Source organism: Chelmon rostratus, chromosome 18 (genome assembly GCF_017976325.1).
Source record: "Chelmon rostratus isolate fCheRos1 chromosome 18, fCheRos1.pri, whole genome shotgun sequence".
NCBI lineage: Eukaryota > Metazoa > Chordata > Actinopteri > Chaetodontiformes > Chaetodontidae > Chelmon > Chelmon rostratus.
The window spans coordinates 10,258,464-10,286,432 of NC_055675.1; the positions used below are offsets into that span (position 1 = coordinate 10,258,464).

The following is a 27,969-nucleotide window of genomic DNA, read 5'->3' on the forward strand; positions in this document are numbered from 1 at the left end:
GAAGCTGGCCTGACACTTTATTCAGATATTTCGCTTAATTCAGCTCTGCAGTTACGCATACACCGAATTTGGAGCATTTTAAATGTAACATCATCTGTTTATGTCGTGAAAAAAAAATAACAACAGCACGTGAATGCATACAGTAAACATCTGAATTTGATAATATGTCAAACTAATTAATTTCGCAGCTCATCAAAAAGCCGTTGGTTTAATTTAATGTTTTAATCCAAGAAATCAATTAATTTTATTTTTATTATTTATATTTTTTTCTGATTCAAAATATGCTTTATTTGGTAAAAACCACCAGTCAAAGCTGTAACATTAATTGTCCTATTTGATTAAATTTCTAAAATTGTTGACAAAATCGACGCATTCTTCTTCTTCTTCTTGACTGTAATGAATTCTGACTGCGCTTTCACTGTCACTTTGGCCTGCACCAACTAAAGGGGGGACTTCAAGTTAGATGATTTTACGAGTTTCAAAATATAGAGGAGAGCATACTTGTGGAATATTAATAGAATTATATATATATACTTAATGTATTCAATTGTGAAAGATGTGACAAAAATTATGCTAGCTCCATCTTATTTTATTACCCGCCAAGTGTGTCGCACCCCCCCTGGAAATGAGATGGTTTAGCCCCGAAGGATCGTTGCAATGCCTCTTGATGGGCCACTAGATACACCGAACACAGAATGGCTTGACGGCCCAGACACATCTTCCTTCTCTGCCATTCTAACACATTTTATCTATGAGTTTCCTCCGTCGCCGTGTAGGTTTTTCTTCAGCAAATGTTGGAGACAGGTAAAAACAAGCAAAACCACAACAAGTGCATCTGCCAGCCCTCATATTTCGAAAGGTTTGCCAACGGCTCTGCGACGCTGTGCTGTTTGTAGGAACCAACTGCACCTTTTATCCGGAAACTTCATCTGGTTACTGCTAATAAATAGAGTTAGCTAAATACGTTGAAACTCAAATCTAACAGTAGGTGGTTTTAAGTTGCCGCAAATTACCTAAAAGTGGGTGAAAAGGACATTTAAACGCCAATAGCGACTGTGTAATTACTTAACATTTGCAACATGGCTGCTGCGGGAACGGCAGTGAGAAAAGTTTGACACTGACGTGGGAGAAGTTTTATGCGAATGCTAGTTAGCACATGAGTTATTGGCCAGATAAGAAAGTCGTCAGTGGTCTCCCCCAGCCTGGCACCGCTTTCCCCGGACTTCCAAACCAGTGGCTGAACCGTGAGAGAGCCCCCTCCTCCTCTGGAGTCACCGCCGACAATCACTGCAGTGGACTTTGTGGGGGAAACTGTGGTGTCTTCTCCATCGCAAGCCGTGGTGGCGTTTTAAGGACTGGTCGTCGGGCAACGGGCTGGGTTTCGAGCTAAAAATGCATTTTTCCATACCCGAAACGGAGGTTCGTTCGGGAGAAAACGGATCGACGTATGTGGTGAGTGTGATAATTTGCGTTTTTTTGTTTTACCCGCTTTCACTTTAGCCCGTGTTAAACGCTGGCTTCAGCTGGCCACAGGTCGGGCTAATGTCAACGCGGCGCGAGCTGCCGTGTTTACCGTTAGGAACGATCTGATGGCGCGAGCAGTGATGTGTCACCGCGCGGCTAACCGTTAAAAAACAATGCAATGAAAGGAGCCAGCCATACCATCAGTCCTACCACATAATGCTAATTTGTACCACATATGCAGTCAATGTGTTTCATAAGGATGCAGCCTAGATGTAAACTTCAATTAAAAGTAGAGCTGCAACGTTTAATCGATTAGTTGTCAATTGTTGAATTAATCGCAAACTATTTTGATCATTGATTAATCAGTTTGAGTCATATAGTCATAAAGTCAACATTCTCTGATACCATCTTCTTGCATGTGAATATTTTCCAGGTTTTTTAATCCTCTCACAGTAAATTGAATATCTTTGGGTTGTAGACAAAACAAGACATTTGAGGACTTAATTTTGGTCTTTGGGAAACACTGATTGACATTTTATAGATCAAGCATCTAATTGATTAATTGAGACATTGATTGTCAGATTAAACAACAATGAAAATATAGGCAATTAAATCATGAGGAAGTTGAGTGAAAGTGTTTTTGACTTGTAGTGTATCCAGCATAGACCAGCTGTGGACTGTATCAGTAGGGATGTAACCCTTGGTCTTCATCATGATTCAACATTATATTTGGCGTTGAGCTTAATTTGGTGAATGTTTTTACGTGGCTGCAAAATGTTGCATGGTTATGTCTGAAGTTGGTACCAATTGTCATGTTGTTATTCACTGTCAAAGCCACCTGAGGAGACTCAAGTGGGGCCCAGTCTCTGATTCTTCAAGTCAGGCACAACAGAGTCCTGTTTGTTTTAAAGGTTTGACTCAGCCCTTGAATTCTTTCAGAGATTTGGCACCATGATATCACAATACTCCCAGTTATTTAGAGAAAAATCGAGCCAACATAATTGCTTTAACTTCCCTGTCAAGTCCCCAAACTAACAGTTAAATACAGTCTCAAATATAGCAGTCTTGACAGCACAGCAAGAGCTGCGGTAATTTGCGGCTCCATCATTTTTGCTTGGTTGTTGTACAGCAGGCTCCCATAGCCTAACTGCGTGTTTATATTCTTTGATTCTATTCTGTTTGTGTGTTTCTGAATTGCCATTGTGTTTGAGAGGTGCTACGCCTTGTTTTGCCTTGACACAGTGGCAGACGTGCTCCGTAGTGCTCAGAGAGGATACTTCATGGAAGTTGGTCAAGGACAGCTGTAGTGAAGCATCATAGATATGAAGCAATTTAAGCTTTTGGATGCTTTTGTGGATGTTGCGCACGACAGTCATGGACACAGTCGAGACACGTTGTGCTAACGGGTGGCAGAGGCAGTATTGGTTAAAAGATTAACTGACAGCTCCAAATGTTTTCTCCTTTTCTCGTGTCGCTTGATGATTTGGACAAGGCCATTGGTGTGAATGTGTGTCTAAAACAGACCTGTCCATGGACACAAGTTGTTATGTTGCTAGGGAACAGCTTGGGTTCAAGCTTATTTCCTGTCAGTAATGGATATGATATGAACAAACACAGCGACAACAAATAACCTCGGATCCTTTTAGAATATACAGTCTGTAGTTTTCTTTAATAGAGAAGATTTAGTATCAGATGTTTTATAGAAGAATGCAGCCTCTCTCATACTCACCAGATGCTTTGAAATAACATCTGCGACATCTGATTTCCATGTGACATCACACTGGCTGCTCTCAGTGTCACACACCTGCGAATAACTATTCTCCATCTTGACTCCATGTGCTCCAAAGAGGGGAAAAAACCCCCCTTGGAATACATTCATTAATATTTGAACATGTCAGTGTGTGTTCACTGTCCGTGCTGCCTCAAGAAGCACACAATTAGCTTTGGATGTGAACTTAGTTGTATGCTTTTTCTGTGAAAGTAGTGAACATGGTATTAAGTGTGCAGGAATTTGATTTTGATCTTATCCAGTTTATTTCCCATCCGCATTGTTTTGCAAAAACCTTCTCTCGCTCCTGAAAGTCAATATGTTTCTAAATTGAGTGTTCAGGTGCCACCTCTGGCTCCTTTCCACCTGGCTGACCACATTTCTAGCATGCACTGCAGTAGGAAGTCGAGAGCGACGGGTTCTCACCCCTCAGCCAGCAGTCCTGTGACTGTCATTGTGACCTTCCTGTAACCAGCCCACAGGAAGGGACTTTGCTTGATTATAATGCTGAGAGATGGGCTGTGTACCTTGGAACCAGTAGGCCACAGAATCTGCAGAGTTTGCACATGGCTTTTTAGAATAACACGGGCTGAGTCCTGTGCAAGCACAGACATATCTTTATTTCTGAGCACTCACACTTCCTCTTGTCTAGCAGACTTCTCTCTAGTTCACATTGTATTCATAGTATGTTTTTGTTGTTTGTAGGTGTGTAAAAGAGAGAGAAATGTTGGCGCTACTGCAACTGATGGTGACTCATTTACTTCAGATGAGGAACAGGTTAGGACTTAGACATGAGCAGGTTCATCTTTTCCCGTTTACAGTTCTGCAAAGCACTAAAGTTATTCTCAACAGCATGCATTTATCAGCCTATGTCTGACAGTGAGCAATATGTATATAAACTTAGACACAGATTATTCTAAAATGTCTTCAAATAGGCACCTATATTAGAATTCCTCAGATTGAAACTGAATTCATCCTACACATACGTCATAATATGTGAAAGTAGAGAGAGTAAATACATATAACCAACCTAGGCAAAGGGGGGTTGGAAGTGGGCAGTGATAAAGAATAACCACTGCACACTGATAATCTATTTAACTAGATTTGTTCACGGATGGATCTCATTCAGGTCTTCATCAAGTCAAGATGTTTCTTGACCTGAGGAAGATCCAAGTAGGATCAAAATGTATGGTATTTAAATTCATTTATGGTTTGGAGTTGGTGTGCAGAAAAGAGCAACAGATCATAGTGGTTATATTTAAGGCAGTTTGCCCCGTTGAACTGTCCCTGAGTTGAACTGCTTACAATTCACAAAAAGCTGAGGGTCATTTTTGTGTGTTATCAAACTGAGCCAAGACATTCTGCATACTCATTCTTCCTTCCTGCCTGGACACTGCCTACATACACATCTTTGTGTTCTTTTGTTGGCCTTCCCCCAAATTCTTTAGCCTTCCTCTTTCTCTCTGCTACTTTTGGTTTGTACTTGCTGCGTTTCCCTATTGATTGGTAGCATAGTTCAGCAATGGCATGTGCAATGGCATGCAACAGTACGATCAAGAGTCTTCAGAACTTTTTTGTTGTTGTTTTGACAGATGACCCACCACCTTGGCTATAAATATTCACTGAGACAGAAGGGGAAGGAGATTAATGCACAGACAGTTTGTGCTTTGACACCCAAATGGGAAATCTCTTCGGCGACCATACGGAACACACTTCCTGTCAGCCGCCAGAGCTGCACACAGCCTGGTGCTTTAGATTTAGGCACCTGTGACAAGCAAGAGTAAGGAAAGGAGATTGGTCACATGCATATGTTGGAATATGATATTTTATGCAGTGAAAGCAGTTGCTGATTATTTTTAATCAAAATATTAGCCAGACCTTGAGTTATTGTCAATAGATGTTTTGGTGGAAACCTTTTTTCAAGAATGTAGGCAATTTTAGTGTTTAAAATGGTTTGGTTTGCTCAGTGTTATCTTGAGATAAACACTAAATTCTTTGAACAGTTCAATGCTGCTGTGAGTGAGACTGCGTTTGGGAAAACTTTTTTTTGGCATAACTAAAGTATCCCTTTGCTATTCTTGTGGTTTAGTATCACTCCTAACACTTAATGAGGCATCTGACATGAAAAATAGATTCACTTTCTGAGATTGGCTGTAAACTTGATGGCAAGCAGATTTGGATTGCTGATTCCAAAGGGTGGTTTTGCGGAGGAGTATCCAGAGATATCTCTATTTCTGTCTGTCAAAACAAACAAGGGCTGTCTCCGAGAAAGAATTAAAGATTCCTCATGTGATTGTGATTTCTGGTGGCTTCTGCATTATGCAGAGAGGCTGTTTTGATTGGAAAGGCAGGTTCTGTTTTCCCCCTTGGAAGTCAGTGGGGTTTGATTGAATCCAATTCACACTTCATTTGTTTTGTCCTACAAATGAAAACAAAGCAAGGAAACACTCAGTGGCAACATGAGATGAGTTGGAAATTGAGTTTGTTTTGAGGGAAATCTTTATTGAAACTTGCTTTCAAGATACAGGAAGTTAACTGTTATTGCTTCAATGTCTTTGAGGCTTTATTTCTGCACTGAATGGATTATCCAGCACCTGCTTTGGACTGATGAATTGAAAAGTTCTTCACTTAATTAAGCTTGAGTTTGAATGTTATTTTTCTATATATCTATGTTATATCTGCATATATTTGATTATTTTATTGAGGCGTTTTCAGGCAGCAAACCAATACAAGCTTCTGCACAATGTCACACCTTCACACAGTCTTTCTCCTCACATTCTAATTGGTGCCCTTTCTTTCTCACAGGCCTACAACATCCATGTCAATGGCGTGTTGCACTGTCGGGTACGCTACAGCCAACTTCTTGGCCTCCACGAACAGGTAGGTCTTTAGCCATCACAGTATAGTCATTGCTGTCATTGTGCTTTGGACCAGAAGTGACTGGTCTGCATGCGTGGCGCACTGAAAGCTGTTTAAATGCCACCACATTCAGCCAGTGTGACCTTTCGCTTGTCTTTGTGTCGTACGGTCGATGCGCCAGCCTCCCATCACTTTGAATCACGAGCACTGTGCTTGAAGTCTTGCTCTGTTATTCCTCCAAGAGTTCAAACTATTGCATGCAAATAGGCAGCATTGTGGAGGAGGTTGGAGGGGGTGGGCGACGTGGAAAGAATGTTCTTGGCCTTTCTTTCACTTCACCTGCTGGGAAAAGGAACTTAATCTAAAAAGAAATGTTGTTGCAAAGTGTTGAGTTGCCTGGTTTTAAGGCATTTTTTGGCCTCTGCCACAGTGAAGCTTTACACAAGAGCCACAGCTATTTGTTAGAGCCGTCATTAGGCAATTAGCGTATTCAGCACCTACTTGTTTTTCTGTAGTGCTGTGGTTTAAAATAAACTTAACTGTGAAAGAGGCTAACATACATTTTGCTGGAAACAAGAAAGATGTTGCAGAGATATAGATGCATTGTCTCTTAAGAGATGGACTCATATGCTGGATTTCTACCTGCAAGCTCTATGTGTTATAAAAACTACGCCACTGCATATAAGACTGCCTTATAGAAGTGCCCAGTCTCCTGTTTTCACACATTAATAAATAAGCAAGCAAGGGCCAAACTTTGCTATCTCCGTCCTCAGTCTGACAGTTGCCGTTGCCAGGCAACAGGGTGTGGGGTAGACACACTAGAATCTTTAAGAATCAACCCCACACGGTTTTCCGTGGCGTACGCATGACCCCAAAACACTCCGGTGATTGCGGGGGCACACACTCTACTCAGTTGTGGCTGAGAAAATTTGAATGTTAATTGTTTCTCTTGTTTCCTCGTCTATAAAGGCTTGTATTAAGGTCACGCTTCTGCAAGTTCCAGAGCTTATTTAAAGCCGACAGTGAAAACAGGGTGTGCTTTGCTTAGTGAGAAGCTGCATGAGCTCAGATCAACTCTGATGCTTCGGTAACATGTGCTTAGAGTGTATGGCTATGAGAGCTGATTTGTATGTGTAACCAGTGCCGGTTCTGATGTACTGAAAATATCAAAGGACAGTGTGCTGAGGTGAAAATCACCTCTCCTCCTCTGTTACCCACTGGGGCCAACCTTCATTGTGTCATTTGTGCAGGACCGGAGTGATTTATAATGAAAAAAAAAAAGCCCTAATGATGAGTGTGATTCACAGCTTTTGCCTGCAGCAACATACAGGTTCAAATTAAGCAAATTTGACGTAGGATTTTTAGGTCTGTGAGGGCTTAGTTTAAGACTTACACGGTTCAAAGCTACCAGCCCTCAGATGATAGAAAATGGGAAGAAATGAGTCAAGAAGCTGGAAGACAAAGTAAACTTGGAATGACTAGACATTCAGAGCTCCAGATGTGTCTGTGTGTGTGTAATGCACGGAAACTCCTCTAGCTAGTCGTTGAAACAGGGCTTAAAATAAACCTGTGATTCATCTCAAACAGCATGAATGTACCTCTTACAAAAATGAATCCACAACTCTTTAATTTAAAGGAGTGCTACTCTGTGCTGAAGGTAATTGGTTTAGTCATTAGAATTTATGTATAAGGTTTCACAGATGTTCTAAATATGAATAAAAGGGAACGTTAGCCACCTGACTCTTCTCAGATTCCCTTAATTTTCAAAAGAAGAGTAATACAGGTTGTCTGCTGTCCTGCAGCCTCAGCTTCAAAACTGTGTTTTATATCAACAGATAAAGAAGGAATATGGCAGCAATGTGGTGCCTGCATTCCCTCCAAAGAAGATCTTCACACTGACTCCTGCTGAGGTCGAACAGAGACGAGAACAGCTGGAGAAATACATGCAGGCTGGTAAGTTATTCATGCTCAATGGACTTTTTACAGAAGGCTTGTATTGCATTTCACCTCATTTCTGTTTGAATTTGAATTCCAGCTCCGTTTTAAATTGGATACTCTCCGTCTCTGAATTGCACTACATGTATACGTGACAATTTATTTTCCCCTTTTAAGTATGGGGGGGGGGGACTAAGACGAAAACCTTCTTTGAAATGTTTGCTTCTCCACAACAATCACAAGAATGAGTTGGCTTAGTGTCTATGGGGAGTCGAGCCACACACTGGTCTCTTCATGCCACATAAAAGCATAAAAGTGTTTTACTGAAGAACTGATGATCCGAGCACAGTGAGCTGAGACACTGAGCCAAAGCCTCACTGGACGGAGTTGTGCTGACACACTTGATGAAAAAATAAACCCTTAGTCAGGATTTCATGGTTTTTAAAAGTTTCATGGCTTTGAATCCACTAGTGATGATGTATCACCTCTAGGGATACATACTTGTCTCTGAATTAAAAACTAAATACCATACAGTTAATATTTTTCTGGTGTTTACTCCAGAAGAGACACACTAATTTTTTCTTCAGTAACCATGACTCACGATTGTTGAGAATGTTTTCTTTTGCAAGTCTTAGATCATGTTTAAGAACCCAATTGGAGTTTCATGTTGCAATTTGGGCGGTTTTCAGCATATTGCCCAAATTTTTGTAAACAGGTCAAGGGTGAACTTTTTGCACACACACATGGATAAGTGGGACTGGCAGCAGTGCAGTGGGTTTGTTTTAATCCTCTCAAGCACTGGCAGTTACAGCAGAACAAGGAAGCGTTGTTCAAGTGTGTATTTGCTCATAGTCTGGGAGCATACGCACACAGGGTGTTCTTGGCTACATGTTCACTTGGTTACATCATGGCTTTTTACATAGTTATGGAAAATGAACTGCCACAAACACAATCTGTTCTGACGCAGATGGCTGAGAACCTTGCCATTTTGTCAAAGGGTTAGATTAATTTGTAAAAGGACAATAGTACACAGGCTGACACACACACAGACACACACATTGTAGTCTTACAGGGTTATCACACAGATTAAATGCACAGCTCTGCAACTGAAAACTGCCTCAGTCGAACCACCAAAGACATGAGTAAAAGACAGTTGTTCATCTCATCTGTTATTTACCAAATCTGGGGCCAACAACATGATGAGGCTGGTAGTCATTTACAGTTAATTGAACCTCTGCCAGATAACAAGTTAATAAATTCCTTTACTGGCCTCCCCTCATAAAGTGCAGTTTTTTGGGGGTTTTTTTGCATGGAAAGCTAAATTGCCTTGAAAAAAATGTCTTGAAAGGTCAAACCCATTCACAGGAACAAAATAAAACTATGTGATAAGAGGAAATTTAAGAAGAATTGGGAAATGGTTGTGCCTGAGGAGGTTTGTGTTTACATAACATCCAGTATAAGACCCTTAACTAATGGCAGAGTTATCAGTTAAAAACCAGACATATCTCTTCTTGACTTCCTCCTTTCACTCAACAGTGAGAGATGACTAATTTTGAGCTCATGCTGCGATTTTGGTTTCTCTAATTTCTCTCTTTTTTTTTTTTTTAACAGTGCGTCAGGATCCCTTGCTTGGAGCCAGTGAGATGTTCAATAGCTTCTTAAGGAAAGCACAGCAGGTTGGTAGTTATTTTATTTAATGTGCTGAAAACAGCACATTAAATACAGGTAGCATTACGCTGTTTTCTGTTGCGTCAACAGGCCTGTGAGGATGCAGGGCGTGCTCTTCCAACCAAAAGGCTGACGTAGTAATTTCTCAGTAATTGCTTTAGGCAATGTGGTTGAGTGAGGTAGCTGTGTTTTTACAGTTTGTCGCAGTTTGTGGCAGTGTGTGCTCTTATCGAAGGTTGTGTCATATCTTCTTGTAAAGCAGAGTCGTTCAGATAAGGTTTGGCTCGCATGCAGAAATGTGTAAAGTGATTACATCAGACATGAAACTGAATAACAACATAGTTGTATTGTGTGTGGGAGCTGGATCCCTCTGATCCATTATGTCATAAAAAAAGCAAAAGTGAGCCTAATGATTCATCCCACCAGATTTGCCAAAAAGCTCTTTCTGCTGTACTGAAAATTCTAATGAGTGTGAGCTGAAGTGGACGATGCTGTTAGAACGCAAACTCGTGGTGTGTTGCTGCTGCCTGACAGAAAAGGCTATTTCAAACGTGTCAATGACTTATTCAGACCAGGTAGCGAGCTTTGATTCGTCATCATTCAAGCCGTGACCTGCGTTGCCAGGGGGGCTGTAAATCCAATAACCTTCATGGACCGATTCATCGGTCTACAGCCACGTCACACCCATTCTGCTTCTCCTCCTCTGCCTTCCTGTCTCATTACAGTCTGTGCTCCCCCCCCCCCCCCCCTCCTCCCCCCACAGTGCCTTTATGTACTGCGAGGACAGCAGGTGCAGAATAGGGGATGAGTTGCCACCCGGCGCTGTCATTTCATCTGCACCTCTAGTGGTGGGGATGTGCTTGGAGACCCCTGCTGAGGGAACAGGCATGATGAGAGATGATATTGCAGAAGAGTTTAGAGACTGCCTGACTGATTGAGAAGCTGGGGATATCCAGTTTAAGATTAATATCAGCTCAGAAGCTATTAATTCGACCTTTGAAATATTCATAGTTTTTGGCAGTTCAGTTTATTTTCCTTACTTGCTGTTCATTGAGTTCTGTGGGGGTTTTTTCCATTGTTTTGTTCAGTTAAGGAATGAAGAGCTGCACAGGCACAGCAGCACTAATGAACACAGTTTCTTTCATGTCTGAGAGCAGTGCAACGAATGGATGGGACTACTAGAGCTGCAACAAATAGTCAATTATTGAATTAGCTGATTAATAGAAAATAAAGGTGCAATAATTTTGATAACTGGTTAATCATTTTGGTTCCCCTTTTGAAAAAAAATGCCAAAATGATCTGCTCCCAGAGGAGGAAAGGAAATATTTGCTGCTTTCCTTATTCTTCTATGACTGTATGCTGAATATCTTGGACTGTTGGTCGGACAAAACAAGACAGCACAGTGGACTTCGGGAAATGAGGATAGGATAGACACTTTCCACCTTTTTTGACACTATATAGTAATTTTCAGACTAATGGATAAGGGAAGTTGGCTCCAGCGCCAGATCTACACTACAAGTTAGTCAATATAAAAGTTGCAGTTGCAGACGGCTAAACATTAATCTGTTCATTTTGTTAAGGAATTTCTAGTTAATTTACATTTAAAATTAGGAGTTTCCATGCTGCACTTAAGTTTTTGACATGGTTTTGTTTTACTCTAAATCAAACCTCCATGTCAGCCTAACCGATCTAGTATTAACATACTTTTATAATAAAATTGACCTTCCCAGGCCATATTTCTTGTTTGACGCGGTAAATAATCTCAGTACAGCTGATTCCAATCTCGACTTTGGAATCGTTGCAGCTGCACTCGCGATGTCTTTTCTAGTGTCAAAAGTTGACCAGGCTCTTTGGATCAAAGCGCAAGAGGAATTCCATGGAAAGTGTAAGTATGGAATGGGTAGGCTGTATGTTTTGTTTTTATCTCAACTGGAAATGTACCTCCTCTCTGAGCAGCCCATATTTTTTCTGCCCATGTGACTCGGTGTGATGTTGTTGCTGACCGACAGGAATGAAAACGCGTATCTTACCCATGAAGCTGAAGGAAAGCCTGTTATGTTTTGTGTCCTTCCCACAGGAGACGCAGCAGATTCCCACAGAAGAAGTCGCTCTGGACATCTGCCTCTCCAACGGTCAGAAGGTTACAGTCAACATTCTGACCTCGGATCAGACGGAGGATGTCCTTGATGTAAGTGCAGGGGTGCATTTAGTTCTTGTTGTGTTTTTTCAGTCAGTCCACCTTGTATAAAACTTGTAGAGATTTGTTTTTCAGTCTGATCTTCACAATCTATACAAATTTAACATTTCTAAGGGAAATGGGGAAAAATGGTGTGTTCAGGGTGCTGCTCTCAAGTGCAGCATGGCTGAATGTTTCAACCCAGTGATTGATGGCACAGTACATGTGGTATAAGAAATAACATTTATAGCAGAAAAATTATGTGATTTTGAGCTGATTAACTATGCAAGGGGCCTGAAATCTTAGTAAGATTTGCACCATTTGAGGTCTTTTATGGTTTGTTATCAACCTTCCCAGTGTCGGTGCGTGTTTAACTAGAGGCATTTGATCTCTGCAGCTACTAACAGTGCTGACAGATACCTTGATTTTCCTTCAGGCAAGCAGTTTTGATGTAGACTCCTCTGTAAGCCATGGTGTATGTAGTATACACCATGGCTAGTCAAATTAAACCACAATGATTTATATAGACCCACTTTGCCAAAGCAAAGATCAGAGTGAAATCGCGGTAGCGTTGATCTAACTTGTGCTTATGAAAAATCACAACACAAAATCAGATAAAAGGAAAGAAAATGAAAGGACACACACTAAGTAGCAAGTGGAAATTGCTAAACTGAGGATAGGTAAAGTCAATGCACCCAGAGCACACTTTTTTTTTTTTTTCCCTTTTTGTCTGTAGTGACCAGACCTTTACCATGCACACCGAGCTAATTTATTACTGCAAACATGCTGATGTTTCACCATGATGTCCTTTGTTGCTCTTGGCTGCAAATCAAGCTTGTTAGAGCACTCTAATGAAAGTTTAACCACAGCAGGTCTCAGAGCATATGTTAGTCAGAGTGTGTGTTTGTGTGTTTGTGTGTTTGTGTGTTTGTGTGTGTGTGTGTGTGTGTGTGTGTCGTGTGTGTGTATGTGTGTGTCACAGTTGCACTCACTTGTAGCATTTGTTTGTTTAAACAGCAGCTCAAAGAAGAAATGGCAGTGCTGAACACACATAAGCAAACATTGATTTCTATCACAGAGGAAGCCATTGTTCTGTGTCAGACTGTAACAATAGTGCAACAATAATTACAATATTTGTTTTTTTTTCTAAAAACTGGGATGAATTTCATTCTTCATGGATAAAAATACAAACTCATCATCAGCACACTAAAAACCAAATAAAGTCAGTCAATTTTTTGTTTCATTATTCTATTTGGCAAACAAAAGGCTTTTGAGAAGTAGAATCAAACAAAGCCCATCCATCTTCTTAAACCTAAAGGGCTCAATGTTGATCCTGTTTAAGGCTACAACACATTATTCTGGCCCTTTAGAGCTGGGAGTTTAACAGAGATGACAAAGTATGAGGGTTATATCGCAGTTTTTGATCTGATGGGTATTCCAATCTTCAGTTAAAAAAACTTCATTTTTCCACTTCATACTGAGCTGCTTTTTTATCCTATCTACCTTCAAAATCAGATGATGTTGAATTGAATTTGATCTTGAAAACCTGTCTTTCTCATCTTTGTGCAGGCTGTTGCAACAAAGCTTGACCTTCCAGATGACCTCGTTGGTTACTTCAGTCTCTTCCTCGTCCGTGAGGGTGTGGATGGAGGGTTAACATGTAAGTCTCAACTCCAGTTTCCTAAAGAATCAGAGGAATACAAGGAATGAAAACTCCTCATCTTTCCCTGCCATTACTAGTAGAAAGTATTCCGTATAATGTCCCATTTATATGATTAAGTATTGGTTAATAAAAAAGGGAGAGAGAAAGAATTAATAATTTATGACTGCTGATTATTCAGAGTCACCCTGGAATGTATTTTCAGAAATTTCTGCATCTTAAGGGCTTCTGTTTTTGTGAAACACTGCAGCTGTGAACCATCCGATGACTGGTCTTGTTTATCGAGACAAACTAAGTGTGTAGTACACTTTGCACTTTGATAATGTAAATTTAAAATACTTTATCAGGTCAGCCAGCGGTCTTTCTTAGAAACACACAAATCACACAGAACATAGAGGACAAATGCTTCTTCCAAACAGATAAAGAAAAAGGAATTAGGAGTTGGAATTAAAAGCGTTCAGCGTTTGTTATGTTGCATTGAAGGTTCATTTTCTGGGCAGCCGAAGGAAATGATGTCTGCAATCACATGCTTTTGATTTTAATTTTCTTTTTACTCTAAATTCCTGATAATGAAGCGTACAGTCTTGGCTCTGGCCACAGTTCAGCAGCTCAGTTAATCTGCCTCAGTGTTTGGAGATTTACTGTAGTTTAATTAGAAAAGAAGACCTGCTTTGCCACACGAGAGTTGCATCTTCTATCTGAGTTCCTGCTGTATCTCTGGCTCAAGTGCATAATTCATTTATTAGGTGCTCACAGGCTCATTGAGAGCCAGGCTTTCGTGTTTTTTTTGGGTTTTTTTGGCCGGTTTGGGCTGTATGCAGGATTTTCAGGTTGCAAAAGTATTTGTTGTGGCTCTATAATCACTTCTGTCACTTGTTTCCGTTGCAAAATGGCGTTCACTGGCCAACTTCTGATTAATGAAGTAATTTTTCCAGAAAGACGCAAGAGGGGTTTTATTTCCATTTCAGCAGACTATCCAATTTGGAAGACAATGTATTTCTACAGAAATACATTGTTTTGCCTTGGGACAAATGTATTTGTTTGGGTTACCCAAATTAATTGTGCCTATATCTGGAAAACGTGATTTTGTTATATCTTTATGTTTATTGGGCATGTTTTGTGCCTCAAGTAAACTTCATGTTATTTCTATGTTTTCCAACAACATTGTGCCATCAAAGTCCTTCACTCTTAATAAATGAAGTTTTAAAAGTCAACATACAGGAGGAAGACAACATCCAATAGTTAAATACTTCTAATAACTACTATACTAATGCTTAATGAATCCAGATGGTTAACCGCAGTGCCACAGCAGCAAAATCACACATAGGAATCACAAATATGTGTGATATGACTAAAATCTCATATTCAGGTCGTTTCATACCCATATAAGCATACATATCATGATAAAGCACATTTTCTCTTAATACAGCTGACAGAAAAAGACCAGCTGGAAAGGCCTATTTCTTAAGACATTTTGAATTGTATATTTAACAAATAAAAGGTGATTATTCATATTTGGATATTTTTCTTCTTTGATTTAGAACCTTTGTGCAAATTTTCAATTAAGCATGTAACAGAAGATAAATATTAATGTATAAAATCAAAGGTAATTAAGGTTAATGGTGTTTCAGTCTGTTACGGGGACCAGTCCACAGCGTAACTTACAAAGTGCAGTTTTCTGGTCCGTGTCAGACTTTTCATATCCAAACCACGTCCACACAACGGAAGTAGCCCCTCTGTTGTGTACAAGTGCCTTGTTTTGTCCTGGCTGATCTGAGTCCTCCTGTCTGGAATTACCCCTCTCTGTGTCACGTTCACTCTCCTCCATGTTTGTTTGTGTTGCCTTCAGCAAATTTCCTGCCAGGAGTGGCATGCGGAAGAACGCAAAGCGCCGTCCAAATAATGAAAAAAAGAGTGTGATTTGCAACACAACTAAACAAACCATGAAGCATAATATGAAATGATAGACGACATATCGCACAGCCCTGAAAGAAACACCATAAGGACACTCAAAGAGGTAGATGAGTGATATAAACGTAAATAACTAACATCTTGACTACAAACTGAACTAACTCAGTAGGCTCAGTTTGCCTTGTGTTACCATGATTTGTGCCTGTTCCTCATTTTCCCAGTTTACTAGACAGCTTTAGTTTTTCTGACCAATGCCCCAGCAATTTAGTCACAGATCGATTACTGCCTTTCAAGCTCTGTTAGATGCCTCATGTTTCTTGGAAAACACATTTATTTAAGTGTACGAGCGGCAGCAGCACACCAGCTCTCAGCGGTGGCCGACACATTTGTTTGTACGTAACGGTGTGAATGCAAATCGCGGTAGAATATTTGCATCTGCATGTGTTGTCACAACGAATACCACAGTGGCACAGGCATAACACTTTCCACATCAAGACATTTCAGTTTTCCAGTCCCTTTTTTCCATTTCATCACAGCCCTGTCGGGTCAAATCCCCCCCTGATCCCAAAGGTTCTCTATTCTCGCCTTCCACCTGCCAAATTCTCCCCTCATGCCAAATCCATTCCAGGCTGAAAATGGTGCCAGGTGAACTTGAAGGAATCTGTAAATATTACAGGGATGTTGTATATTCTTGGCACAGTTAGAGTCTGACGATCTGTGCGGTATGAAAGAGGAGGGCCCGTGTGTTAAATATGACTCGACTACAAGAATAAATCCGGCGCAGCAGGCCTCACATCAAACAAAACTGGTGGGAGTATTGATATAACAGGATAGCTAGAAGAATTCAATTCCTCTCTGACAGGCATTAAGTTTCCCCAAAGTCTGTGTGTAAATCAATATATGCTGTAAAATATGCAAAGACGTGTCAAGAAGAACCAGCATGGGGTTTGAAATAGCAGTGCTGGTTGTCTATACCCACGTTTGTTTTTTTTTCTTGTGCAGTTTGCCTTGACGTTTCAAAAATGTTCCAAAACATTTTAAGCATTCAGGTTGTATCGTTGTTTTTTTTTTTTTTATTATTCCTGCAGAGATTACCAACATGGATATAACCCGCATGTGTTTCTGCCTCCTGCACACAACATCACTTCCCATAAAACAGTAAACACACTTTTAACAGACCTAATAGCAAACTAAATCGCTGTTCAGTCCCCGGATTTGTAGTCTTGTGCACGTCTATTGATGCCAGAAAACCAGCGGCAGCATCAGCAAGCACCTGAAATCTCCTTCACTCTCCTTAGGGAACGGGCCACAATGAAGCAGCTGCAGATTAGGGACAAACACACACACTCACTCGTAAAGCCCATTATCTTTTTTCCACATTTGAATACTTGCATACACACACAAAAAGTTTTGCCCTGCTGGGACCTGTCCAGATGGAGTTCTCCTATCCCTCGTTGTTTGTTGCTACCATCATTATCCAAATGTCCTTGGGACTTAACTGGAGCTATGCTTGTTCCTTACTCACTCTCTCTCTCTCTCTCTCTCTCTCGCTCTCTCTGTCTCTCTCTCAGTTGTGCGGAAGCTGCAGGAGTTTGAGCTGCCTTACGTTTCCATTACCAGCTTGCGGAGCTCTGAATTTCACATACTCCTACGGAAAAGGTACCCACCACCTGCCCACATCATGACTTTGAATTTCATCATGTCCTTCCCAAAGCACTCTCCTACACATGTAATTATAGCTGTGATTCATTGGCCAGAGTATTCATGTGTTATTTATCTAATCCTGTCAAGAAGCAGGTCAGATATTTGCGTTTTGGTAAGCAGTGCATAATGCTGCGCTGCTGTAAAGCATTCTGCTTTCTTTTTGCATTCTGGGTGTCGCTCCTTTCATCCCCTATCTGCAGTGAAGCACTTGTTCTTAATGTGTCAGAGCAGCAGTTAGCCTAACCACGGGCTGCTTATCCGACTTCACCATCTTCTGCAAAGTGGCAGTTAATTTGGAAAAGAGACCTGAGTCATTTGTTTGCAGAGGACGATAGTTATCGTGAGCCGACAGGTGGTGCGTTCTACTGTCAAAAAAATCAGGGATCAGACGGGGACAAGAATCTTAATGCTGGTGCAGCAAAGTGCTGGATAAGAAACAGATTGGAACATATTACATTATTAATCTCTTCACTACCTGAAATTACTGGTGTTGCAGTTTTCAGTTGCTGTCTATAAACTGGCAACAGCCGACGACAACCTGAAGTTTAACCAACCAATAAGGCAACAGCCCAGTATCTTCAACTCTTCATACTGGAATTAAACGGGACAAAGAAGAACCAGAACAAAAAGATGACAAAGAAAATATGAAAATCAGATTATTTATCATGCTGTAGATTCAAAGTTATGTCATTCAGCCCTACCTCATGTCTGCTGCTCTTTGTAAGTAGGGCTCTAGCAAAGTAGTTTATATTTTTCATTCTAATCTCCTACTGAGGTCTTCCAATGCAGCTTCAAATGTCTGTTGGCCTATTTTATGATGTCACCATTCTTTGATGAATATAAATCCTCATCATAAATTATTTAGGCAGCAGCCTAATCCAATAAAGGCATAAAATAATGATGAAATAATAATCTGGCCCTGAGGCTTGTTGCTGCCAGACCGCCCCATTAATACAGGTGCGGTACCTTTGTGTGCGGTAAGCATGAGAGCAAACAGCTTTTTGACCGCAGTGAAAATGTTTTTGAAAGGCCAAGTGGCAACAAATATGGACCGGAGCAGGATATTTCGTGAATTTTGGAGATCTTTTTTTCAATAAACTTTGACTTTTGGACTTTACAACACGCTGGAGTTATTGAAAGGTTAGTCACACAAGTTGGAAACAATACTTCATAGGTACCACTAGAATCTATCTACAAATAGCATAATACGAATAATATGAGTGTTACCTGATCTTTATTTGCAGCTGTGCAGAAATACCAGGTTTAGATGAATGAATAGACATGCAGAGAAAACAAAGCTTCAGGCTACTCAATACAGCCCTGTAGAGCATCATCAGTTGTGGCCAGATACTATATTGTTATTATATGTGAACTTCTCTTCAGTGATCATTGATAGATTGACAGCTACGTTAGAAGACTTGGCACGCAGCTAACTTGACAGCTTGAAGCTTGAAGAGAAATGAACTGCCTCAGTAATCCCTATAAAATTGAACCACAATGTGCCAACAAAATTTGATCGTCAGAAAATTCACAAAGACCGTCTTTCTGGAGGACTGCGGGATTGTGTGGATGCTCAGTGTTTCCCGCAGGTTGAGAATTTATTTGAAGGTGGTTGGCACTCCTTCTGTAAACTTCAGTTCAGAACAGTAACCTATAGCATAGCCTTAAACTTAACGTGGTGTATTTGAGCAACATTTCCTTTGGTTTTGCTGCAAAACTGCTTAAAGTTACCATTAAAAATTGCACCACTGCAGCTCTGCCTGTTATGAGAGAGAACGGGGTCAGGCCTGCTTTGTGCAGCATCTGTCATCAAGGGCTGCATGTCACAAAAGTATGAAAAAAATCTTCCTGGGTGGGCTACCAAAACAAATTCTATCCCTGGAAAATAATGATGTTGCTTTCCTATCAAGCCTGAAGTCTGTGATTGTGCCCCTCCTCAACATAACATTTTTCTTCTTCCTCATGTGCCTGCTCTTTGGTCACCCTGCCTCCCGCTGACTGAGGTACACAGGATGTTTACTTTCTTTCCGCCTCAAGGAAAGTCTTAGTCCTCATGACCTAGTTTCTCCGTGGAGTGTAGAGCAGCGAGGGAAGAATGAATGTACAACTAACAAGTGGAGGTGGAGGAAAAACAGACCCCCAGTGTATGAGATCCAGAGGAAGGATCAGGTCAAAAGCTCTTTTTGGCTCAGAGTTCATTTTGTTTCTGTCCAGTGAAAACACTGAATCCACATAATAGCCTAAATGTTGACATTTTTTAACTGTGTGTGTGTTAAGAGAATTCAACCGCATGTCTCAGCTTTCAGTGCACTTTTAATTGAAGCTAAAGCAGCAAAACGGAAGCACTCGTCTCGTCTCGCAATCAGACACATCTTGATTCAACTGCTGATTGTCTCTTATTACCCTCCTCCCCGCCTCCTGTCACCATCTCTTAATCTTCTACTCCCTTGTTACCTGCCTTGAGTTGCTGATGCAGCCAGACAGCATGCTTCACATCTTCTTGAACAACTTTCTCCATCTACAAACACCCCTTGTGTCATACAATTACAACATGTTAAATTTCACGCCCGTAGTAAAGGTCTGCGAGGCATGAATGCAATGAGATTTTTTGCTGAAAAGCAAAAATGGATAAAAGATTCAGTGCTCTGTTTAATCAGACAGTTCTAATCTGAAACTGAGGTATGAAACCATCAGTTAAATAAAGACATTTCAAATCCAGGGAGTAAGATATAAAAACAACTGCAGTATCTCAAGTCACACACTAAAAAATATTAACCATTTAAATCTTTTTTTTTCTTTATCAAGTAAGACTGAGGGATTTCCAGCCGTGGCCTCTTCTACTCTTCCTTTACTCTTTTCTGTAATCAGGTTTAGGCCATTTTTTATGTGTATACCCAGATCCGACCCTCGTCTGTAAACTGAATTCACGCATTTTGTTAACGTCACGCTCCGCTCCTCAGGCTGCCCTCCAGCACCCACACATCATCTCTAAGCACACAAATACCAGCAATAGCCTCCAATGCAACTACAGTGCTGCTCAGAAACTCTCTCTCTCTCTCACACATCTGTCCTCTACTGGAAGTAATGCTTGAGATGAATGCTTACACCTGCTATCTAATTGACATTGAGTTGAGGAATGTAGTCAATAACTAGCTCCCATTTAACAGATTTAATAGAGTGTCAGCTCAGGTGTATATTTAACATAACGGTATTAAAGATTGTTGTGCTTTTGTCACTTTGAGACTTGTCTAGCTATGGGACCCTATCGTCACTGTGTGTATTGTCACCGTATCATCTCCTGATGTGCTGATTTAGATTTTGTTCAGTTAAACTGAAGGATTAAGTGTTCCTCTATGAGCTGAGACAATCCTAATACTTCTTAAATTAACCATTTCTAAACTATCTGAAGCATGCATTGTCAGAGTTGATGGGTTTTGACATCCACTGCTACAAACAGACTGCATTTTCTGGATGCAGATTAGTAAAGACTGACAGTGCCTTTTCTTTCTGCAGCTATTGGGACATGGCGTACGATAGTGACGTCATGGACAACAGAGTTGGCCTGAATTTGCTGTACGCCCAGGTAAGGTTTCATTACTCTGGTAAACCACACACTGTCGTTTATTTTCAGCGGCAACACTGTTGTTAAGAAACAGCGTTTTAAATTAAATTCACCTCGAGCTGCGGAACCAAGCAGAAAATCTAAATTAGACGAGATTGTGTGTCTGGTATTGTACATCTTTCATCTGTTGTGTTTTATTGAGCCTGCCTGGCACCTGCATCACATCAGGAAAACTAAATCAAGCGCTGATTCATCCCCAGGCTTCCAAATGCTTTTGTCCATCCCCCGGGACCCTCCATTATCTGATAGCGATGTCAGCTGGTTTTGACTTTGCAACACCTTGACTCCTTTGTGTTCCTCTGATCTTATTAGTAGCAGATTCCCTTTGTTGCAGCAACTGTGATCCGTTGTATGAAGCATTTTTGGGGCTTGCAAGTTTGATTAAAATCTGGAACTGCTGAGTGTTTCCACTGAGTAGCGGGGGGTGGGGGGTTAAAAAAAAAAAATCAAAGAAAAAAGAACATCATTTGCAAGCGTGTGCATTTGTGCATGTTTCTGTGTAATTATTTGCTGGCTTGCACTATTTACATGAAAAGCTCAGGGAGTGATTTCTCCCACATGTACCAAAGGAAGCACGAGAGCATGCTTTGTTTTGTTCGTCTGTGCACAGAGATGAACTCAAGTTCTTGTTTTTGCTTCACCAGACAGTGTCTGACATTGAGCGAGGCTGGATACTCGTCAACAAAGACCAGCACAGGCAGCTCAAATCACTGCAGGAAAAAGGCTCCAAGAAAGAAGTAAGCAAGGGCATCTCTTCTAGATGATTCTGCCTCTACAGTGAACAGTACTCTGAAATGTCTGTGTCCAAGGATAAATCTGTAGACCACAGAGAATACTGCCTCCAGTGCATTCTGTGCTGCAATTAGCCTAGTTTTTCCCATGATATGAATTTTTAATCACACCAATCCAGTAGAGAATTCAAACAGATTTTCTTCAGGGATTAGACAAAGACAGATTTATTTATTTGCTTATGAAAAGTTGGTCGTCTAATAAATGTTTTCGTCTCCTGGTTTTTCCAGTTCATCCATCTAGGTCAGACTCTCAAATATTACGGCTATATCAAGTTTGACCCTTGCATCACCGACTTCCCTGAGAAGGGCTGCCAAGTCATCGTCAGTGCCGGCAACAACGAGCTCAACTTCCACGTCAAGCTGCCCAACGAACAGATGAAGGAGGGAAGCTTCAAGGTCACCCGTATGAGGTGTTGGCGAGTCACGTCTTCTGTAAGTGGAACTGTGTGTGTGTGTTTGAGAGAGAGAGAGAGAGAGAGAGGATGAGTGAATTCATCTTCAAGCATGCTTGTATCTGCGAAGCTTTGAAATAATCAAATTGGGATCGCTCCACATTGTTAGGCGACCGTGAGCTGGCAGAGGTAGAGATGCGGCAGCTTTGGCCCAGAGTCCATCTCAAACCAACAAGAGCTTCCTGTGCTTTCATGTCGCCTGTTTACAGACCTCCTCGCACCACCCCACCGGAAACAAATGGCATTAGTTTTAACTCCTGCTGCTCGCTAAAAGTGCTGACCTCCAACCCATCCATCTTCATCAGTCCAATTACCCAAACACGCAGCCCGCACAAGGGTAGTGCTTTATTGATCCAGCAGCCTCACACATACAGCAGCATCCTCTCTTTGTCAACTGATAATTGTCTATTGGCGAGGAGGGAATGTGATGGCATGCAGTCTGAGGAAGCTTGCTCCGTGTGCATCCATACAGAGCTGACAGCTCCAATAATATTATAAGAAATGACTAGACTCTCAAAAATAGAAGCCCAGGGACTTTCAGGGAAAGGTGAGTTGCACTGTCACGGGGACCATATGCTTAACGCATGATTTAGACTGTCACCTAGCAACTGAATTGATCAGTAAACATGAGATGCTGTCAGAGTCAGCTCAGCAGATGACAGTGATTGATTGATTGGGCCTCGCTTCGATTCACAGTGATTAATCGATTCGGTGTGTTGCACTGTCACGGGGGAAAAAGATGAGAAAATGTTTCCTTTTTATTTTCCAGGAAATGTTGGAGGCAGAAGACTCAGTCACAGTCAGCTGGGCATTTGTGTAAAAAAAATAAACAAATAACTACACAGGAGAGCAAAAACAGTTCTCCTGCCAAACTGATGAGATGTAAAATGAATAGATAAACAATAGATTGTGGAACAGCAAAAACATAATGCAAAGTATGCGTAATGAAAAGTGCTTTATAATGTCCTCTGTGCTTCTGGAGGAGCTCTCTGAAGTGTGAAATAAAATAGCCCTGAGGATGTCATCAGGGTTATCTCGGCTTGGGCTCGCAGCTTTAAATTTTTAACAGGAAGTCAGCGTTCCAAGCTGGTGCTGTGGGGCTTATAGAAGCGTGCATTAGGGAGGCAAAGAAGGTCTCATGAAGACTCAGATCCATGCATTATGGGAAATGTCATACCCAGTGATTGTGGGTGGCTCAGGAGGTAGAGCAGGGTAGTTCACCAATCAGAAGGTCGGCAGTTCGAACCCCGGCTCCTCCTGCGCGTCAAAGTGTCCTTGGGGAAGATACTGAACCACAAAATAAAGTGGTGAATGTGGCGTGTCTTGTTAAGCGCTTTCAGATTGACCAGACTAAATTTAACTCCCTGATTGCGGCTTCATTTTTATTCACTTGAAACTGTAGCTGGCAAGAAATCCAGAACAAATTCCTTGTCTAAAGCATAAACAGTCTCCATAATTGTCACCCAGGATCTGCATAAATTCAAACCATCCTGCACCATCTTCCTTGCATCTGCATTTCCTTCTGTTTCCACCCGGTCGCTCGTCTTGAAAAGAGACAGCTCAACGATCTATTTTCACCTCTGTGAATGGCTGAGAAAAGCACTACATGCATCTCTTCCCACATACAGTCATTTCAGCTTGCATGAAGGCTCGATGCAAGACCTCATTTGAATGGAGATGGAGAAAACCGTTCACTTTTTTGCATCGCATTAGTGTTGGAGCGGCACAGTCATTATGTGTATCACAGAAGCTTTTATGATTCTCCCAAAGTTAATTTGCACGGAGCTCTGGACACATGGCAGCACATCTAAAATTAAAATGCATCTTGGCCGGTCTGATTACAGACTGAGCCCCCACGCTGTCCAGCAGGGTGGTTAATTCCTGAGCTCGTTCTCAGAGGTCAAAGTCATTTTAATGAGCCCTTTCCTTTCCAGCAAACTATTCAAAACATCTCATTTGGTGCAGCGCTGCAGCCCCCCTCGTAGTCGCATCTCAAATTGCATCCGGAAGAACATTTATAAACAGTCGGCGTGCGTGCGTATATGTGTCAGATCTTTGTTTTTGCATGTATTCCTTCTTTATGTTACTTTGTGTGTGTCTGTCTATGTGTGTGTGTGGTTAGCATGGGAGCTACAGCTAGTTTCTAGCCCACAGGAAATAGTCTCAGTGAAGAGCACAGGCTCCATTAAAGAGGAATGAGGGCTTGTCTCCAGGGAGCTGTGTCTGAGCTTCACATATTCTTGAAGACATTTGAAATTCTGTATTTGTTCGCACTTCTTTCTTTCTTTGCACCCGTGTTAATCTTTAAGCATGTGTCTTCTGAAGAGTTGGCTGCCTGTCAATGGTGATGCAGCAGCTCAAAAATGAATAGAGGAATGACTTTTAGCTGCTTACGTGACCCTCCAGTCATGAAGTAGAATTGCAAGCTGGATGGTTGCGGAAAAAATATGGAAATCTTTCTTTTTCACGCACTTTTTCACACCAGAAGACAGATTAAACTTGCAGGAGGAAAAGTCGTAAACGTAAATCTTAATTGGATGATAACAACTCAGACAGTCCAAATCAGAGCTCTCCACCTGTCTGTCTGACTCTGCAGCAAGTCCCGATAGCCAACGGCACCACCAATCCCTGCAGCTCATCCAAATGCGAGGTCAAACTGGAGCTGGCCTTCGAGTATCTCATGAGCAAAGACCGCCTGCAGTGGGTCACCATCACCAGTCAACAGGTAAGAGGTCGCTGAGGGGGTCAATGTCAAGCATTAGGCTGAGTAGAGCGTTGAATTGCTGTGATTATTACAGTCAGAGCATATCCAGTATGTATTTTCAAAATGTTTGAGAAAGATGTTTGTATTCCAGACTTAACTAACTCTCAGTCTGTGATTTCAGGCTATCATGATGAGTATCTGCCTGCAGTCTATGGTGGATGAATTAATGGTGAAGAAGTCTGGTGGCAGCATAAAAAAGGTTTGTGACAAGAAAGATCAAGTCCTTCACAACCTCAATACGTCCTTTATAGACCAACAAAACGACCACATCCTCACTCAGATTTGCAGAATATGTTGACTCAGCTTTTCCACATTTGACATTATAAATCTACACATTAGAGCTTTGTCTTGAGCATTAGTTGATTTTCTCTATTTAATTTTTATTTTTCTGACTGTGGAGATGATGGCTCATTGGATTGCTTTGCTCAAATCACAAAACATGTAAATCCAAAGCAAATCTTATAGTTTACAGGATTCCTCCCGAATAATATTAATGATGTTCTCCGTGCCCTCTCTCGTCCTCCGTCACCCTCTAGATGCTGAGGAAACGACACAACGGCTCCATCCACCGGCCTGACAGTCAGCAAGCTGTGAAATCGCCCCCTCTACTGGTAAGAAATGGGACAGCGTGCCCTGAGTTTGAATTTGGTTCTCTGTAGATTTCAGGATTAATTTGACTGCATCTTGTTTTTGGCTGCAGGACTCCCCCGACCCGAACCGTGAACAAATTGTCAAACTCTCAGTGAGTATATCCCTGACTTTTTCAGTTCTACTGTGAGGTATAAAAAAAAGCAATGCAACACGCAGCTGAATGATGGGACAGATCATGTATTCCCACAACCTCAAACACATTATAATAAATCAGCGTCAATCCAGAGTTAAGTATGATATTGATTATTCCATTTAGACCAAGCTGAGCTCGGTGTCCCTCCGAGGGATCAGCGCCTCCAACTCAGCAAACGATATCAGCGGCAATGATTTCCATGGCAACTATGCTTTCGAGGGAATCGGGGATGATGACCTGTAACCGCCGCCACGCCCTCCCCTCCCCCATCATTCCACTGTCAACGACTGGGACGACAAAGATTACGAGCTGAGCTGAGCCGAGCCGAGCGGACCACACATGGCGTCCGATTCTGCAAGATTGTAGCTTCTTCCTGGAGAAAATCGCTGCCTTAAGCTCTCATTTAATCTTTGACGGCGTCCTTTCTTTTAGACTCTAAAAACTCATCTTGATTTGTTTTTTTTAGTTACAATCGTCATATTCAATTCACACTTTGTCCCCTATCTTATTAAACTTGTGGCAACATTACAGTAAAAATAGCACATAAAGCTACAGGTACTCAAACAGGGAGGCTTTCTGTATGAAACAAATTCCTTCTTCAGTTTCACCCACAGCGTATGTGAAGTTCTATAATGCAGTTAAATTCTTGAGGTACAAAGTGAGTGAATATTTTGTTAACTACATGAAGAAAACCTGCTAGATCCTGGATTCTTCCCTCAGCTGCTGCATGTTCCCTCCCGAGCAGAGAGCCAAATGTTTAGTTAGACCTGGCACTAGTGATAACACAGCAGAACTGGACGTGGATAGTTCTCGAAAATGACCCAGGGTCCAGCGAATGTGTTGAAACCGATCTCAAAACTGTAGACTATTCAGAGCAACTGCTTACTTCTATGGATGATCAATGTTTGGCTTGGCTACATACCAAAATGTCTTGTTTTTATACTGTTAGCTGTCCTCTGTGTGTCACGCTACTCATGTGCCATGTCCGTAAATATCTTAGCAAGATGCCTGTGGCGTTTTCAGCTTACGTTTGAGGCACAGTCACTCATACTGCCTTCAGAAATAGTCTGATGCCTTAACTTTTACTTTTTAGCCTCGTGGGTTGTCATTGAAGCGGACGTCGGTCAAACTTAAACATCGGCCGGTGTTACAGAATATTGCAGAACTTGATAGATGGTTGCTTGGGCCGAGCTGCTTGCACTTGCTGCACCCATCATTTTGCACAGTATTACAGGTGGAGATGAATGTTTGAGTGGAAGCTTGAGCATGACTTTTAACATTGTGTGGAGATTTTTTTTTTCCAAGGGGCTCTGTAAATCCATCTATGATTTTATTTTTAAACCAATTTTTTAAAGGTTTCTCATAAATGCCAAATTATAGTTTACTAAAGCATTTTGCACAAAATAAACATAAAAATTATGACAATGTCACTTTTTATATTATGTACATGCAATTAAGTATTCTGAACATTTACTAATATCTTCATCATCAATAGCTTATTGTAATCAGATAGATCAAATGTAATCTAAGCTGTATAGAACAAAAAGTTTAAATGGACTAACATTTATCATTGTTTACATAATGTTTATAGGGACTTTATTAGTTAAAATGGAAAGTGTTTACAAATTTTGCATCTGATTTTCGTTGTCTTGTTCTTTTTGGGCGAGTGACGGTGTCGTGGGGAGCATTCTTCGGGGCTTCAGTTCATTGTAATTTGTTCGTGCACTGTGCCAATCATCTCAGAGGATTTAGCTGAAAAGGTGCTTTGGTGAAGTGGCTAATGTGATCACAATTGCTGGAGTGAACACGGTTCGTGGAGAGCAAGCAACAATATGAACATATCCCGCTGTTTTATAAGACATGTCATTCCATTTTTATCGCCCGTGGCGTCATGTCAGCGTGTTTTGAAGCCTCTTAACGTAAATCAGTGCCAACCTATCAACAGCTTTACTCTCACTGGTAGCCAGAACTGTAAACAAAATGTTCTCAGTATATAAATGTCTTGTTCTTTCACTGCTGTGCTTCTTCTCTGTCTTCAGTTGCATTTCCAGTAGGGCGATGTGGGCGCCACCATTCATGTCTGTTTTCTCTGTCTGTGTCAGTACCAAGTACGTGGAAGCTGCAAGGTCCTGGATGTTAATACATGTGTAGGTGCCAAACGACACTTTAAAGTGCATTCATCATCAGCATCACTTTTACAGAAAGTATCGAGTTTCATGAAGATTGTATTGACTTGATTCATTCCACGACTTTTCATTATGATTTTAGTGGTAAGGTCAGTGACGACTGTCATGATGCTACAATAAACTCTGAAATTAGGTCATTCTGTGGTTCTTGGCTGTCAGTTAATTGTCCACTTCAGTCATGTTTTCACCATCAGCAGCAGCAGCTCTGGGTCTCAGATAGGTAAT

At 41.2% G+C, this 27,969-nt stretch overlaps 1 protein-coding gene across 1 annotated transcript; it reads left to right on the forward strand.

Annotated features, from left to right (window-relative positions):
• Positions 1-684: 684 nt before the first annotated feature.
• On the forward strand, positions 685-27,875 carry snx17 (sorting nexin 17). The gene is made up of 15 exons (XM_041959075.1): positions 685-1,452; positions 6,038-6,112; positions 7,927-8,044; positions 9,638-9,702; positions 11,772-11,882; positions 13,440-13,530; positions 17,013-17,100; positions 20,659-20,728; positions 21,412-21,504; positions 21,787-21,990; positions 24,607-24,735; positions 24,896-24,973; positions 25,311-25,385; positions 25,475-25,516; positions 25,682-27,875. The coding sequence occupies exons 1-15, from the start codon at positions 1,393-1,395 to the stop codon at positions 25,799-25,801; spliced, it is 1,419 nt and encodes a 472-aa protein (XP_041815009.1). The 5' UTR covers positions 685-1,392; the 3' UTR covers positions 25,802-27,875.
• The last annotated feature ends 94 nt before the right edge of the window (positions 27,876-27,969 follow it).

Bases quoted from the DNA above. Each gene is read 5' to 3' on its own strand.
- snx17 (XM_041959075.1), top strand. From the start codon at position 1,393: ATGCATTTTTCCATACCCGAAACGGAGGTTCGTTCGGGAGAAAACGGA. The intron at 1,453-6,037 runs GTGAGTGTGATA...TCTTTCTCACAG, and splicing joins AAAACGGATCGACGTATGTG to GCCTACAACATCCATGTCAA. The intron at 11,883-13,439 runs GTAAGTGCAGGG...ATCTTTGTGCAG, and splicing joins AGACGGAGGATGTCCTTGAT to GCTGTTGCAACAAAGCTTGA.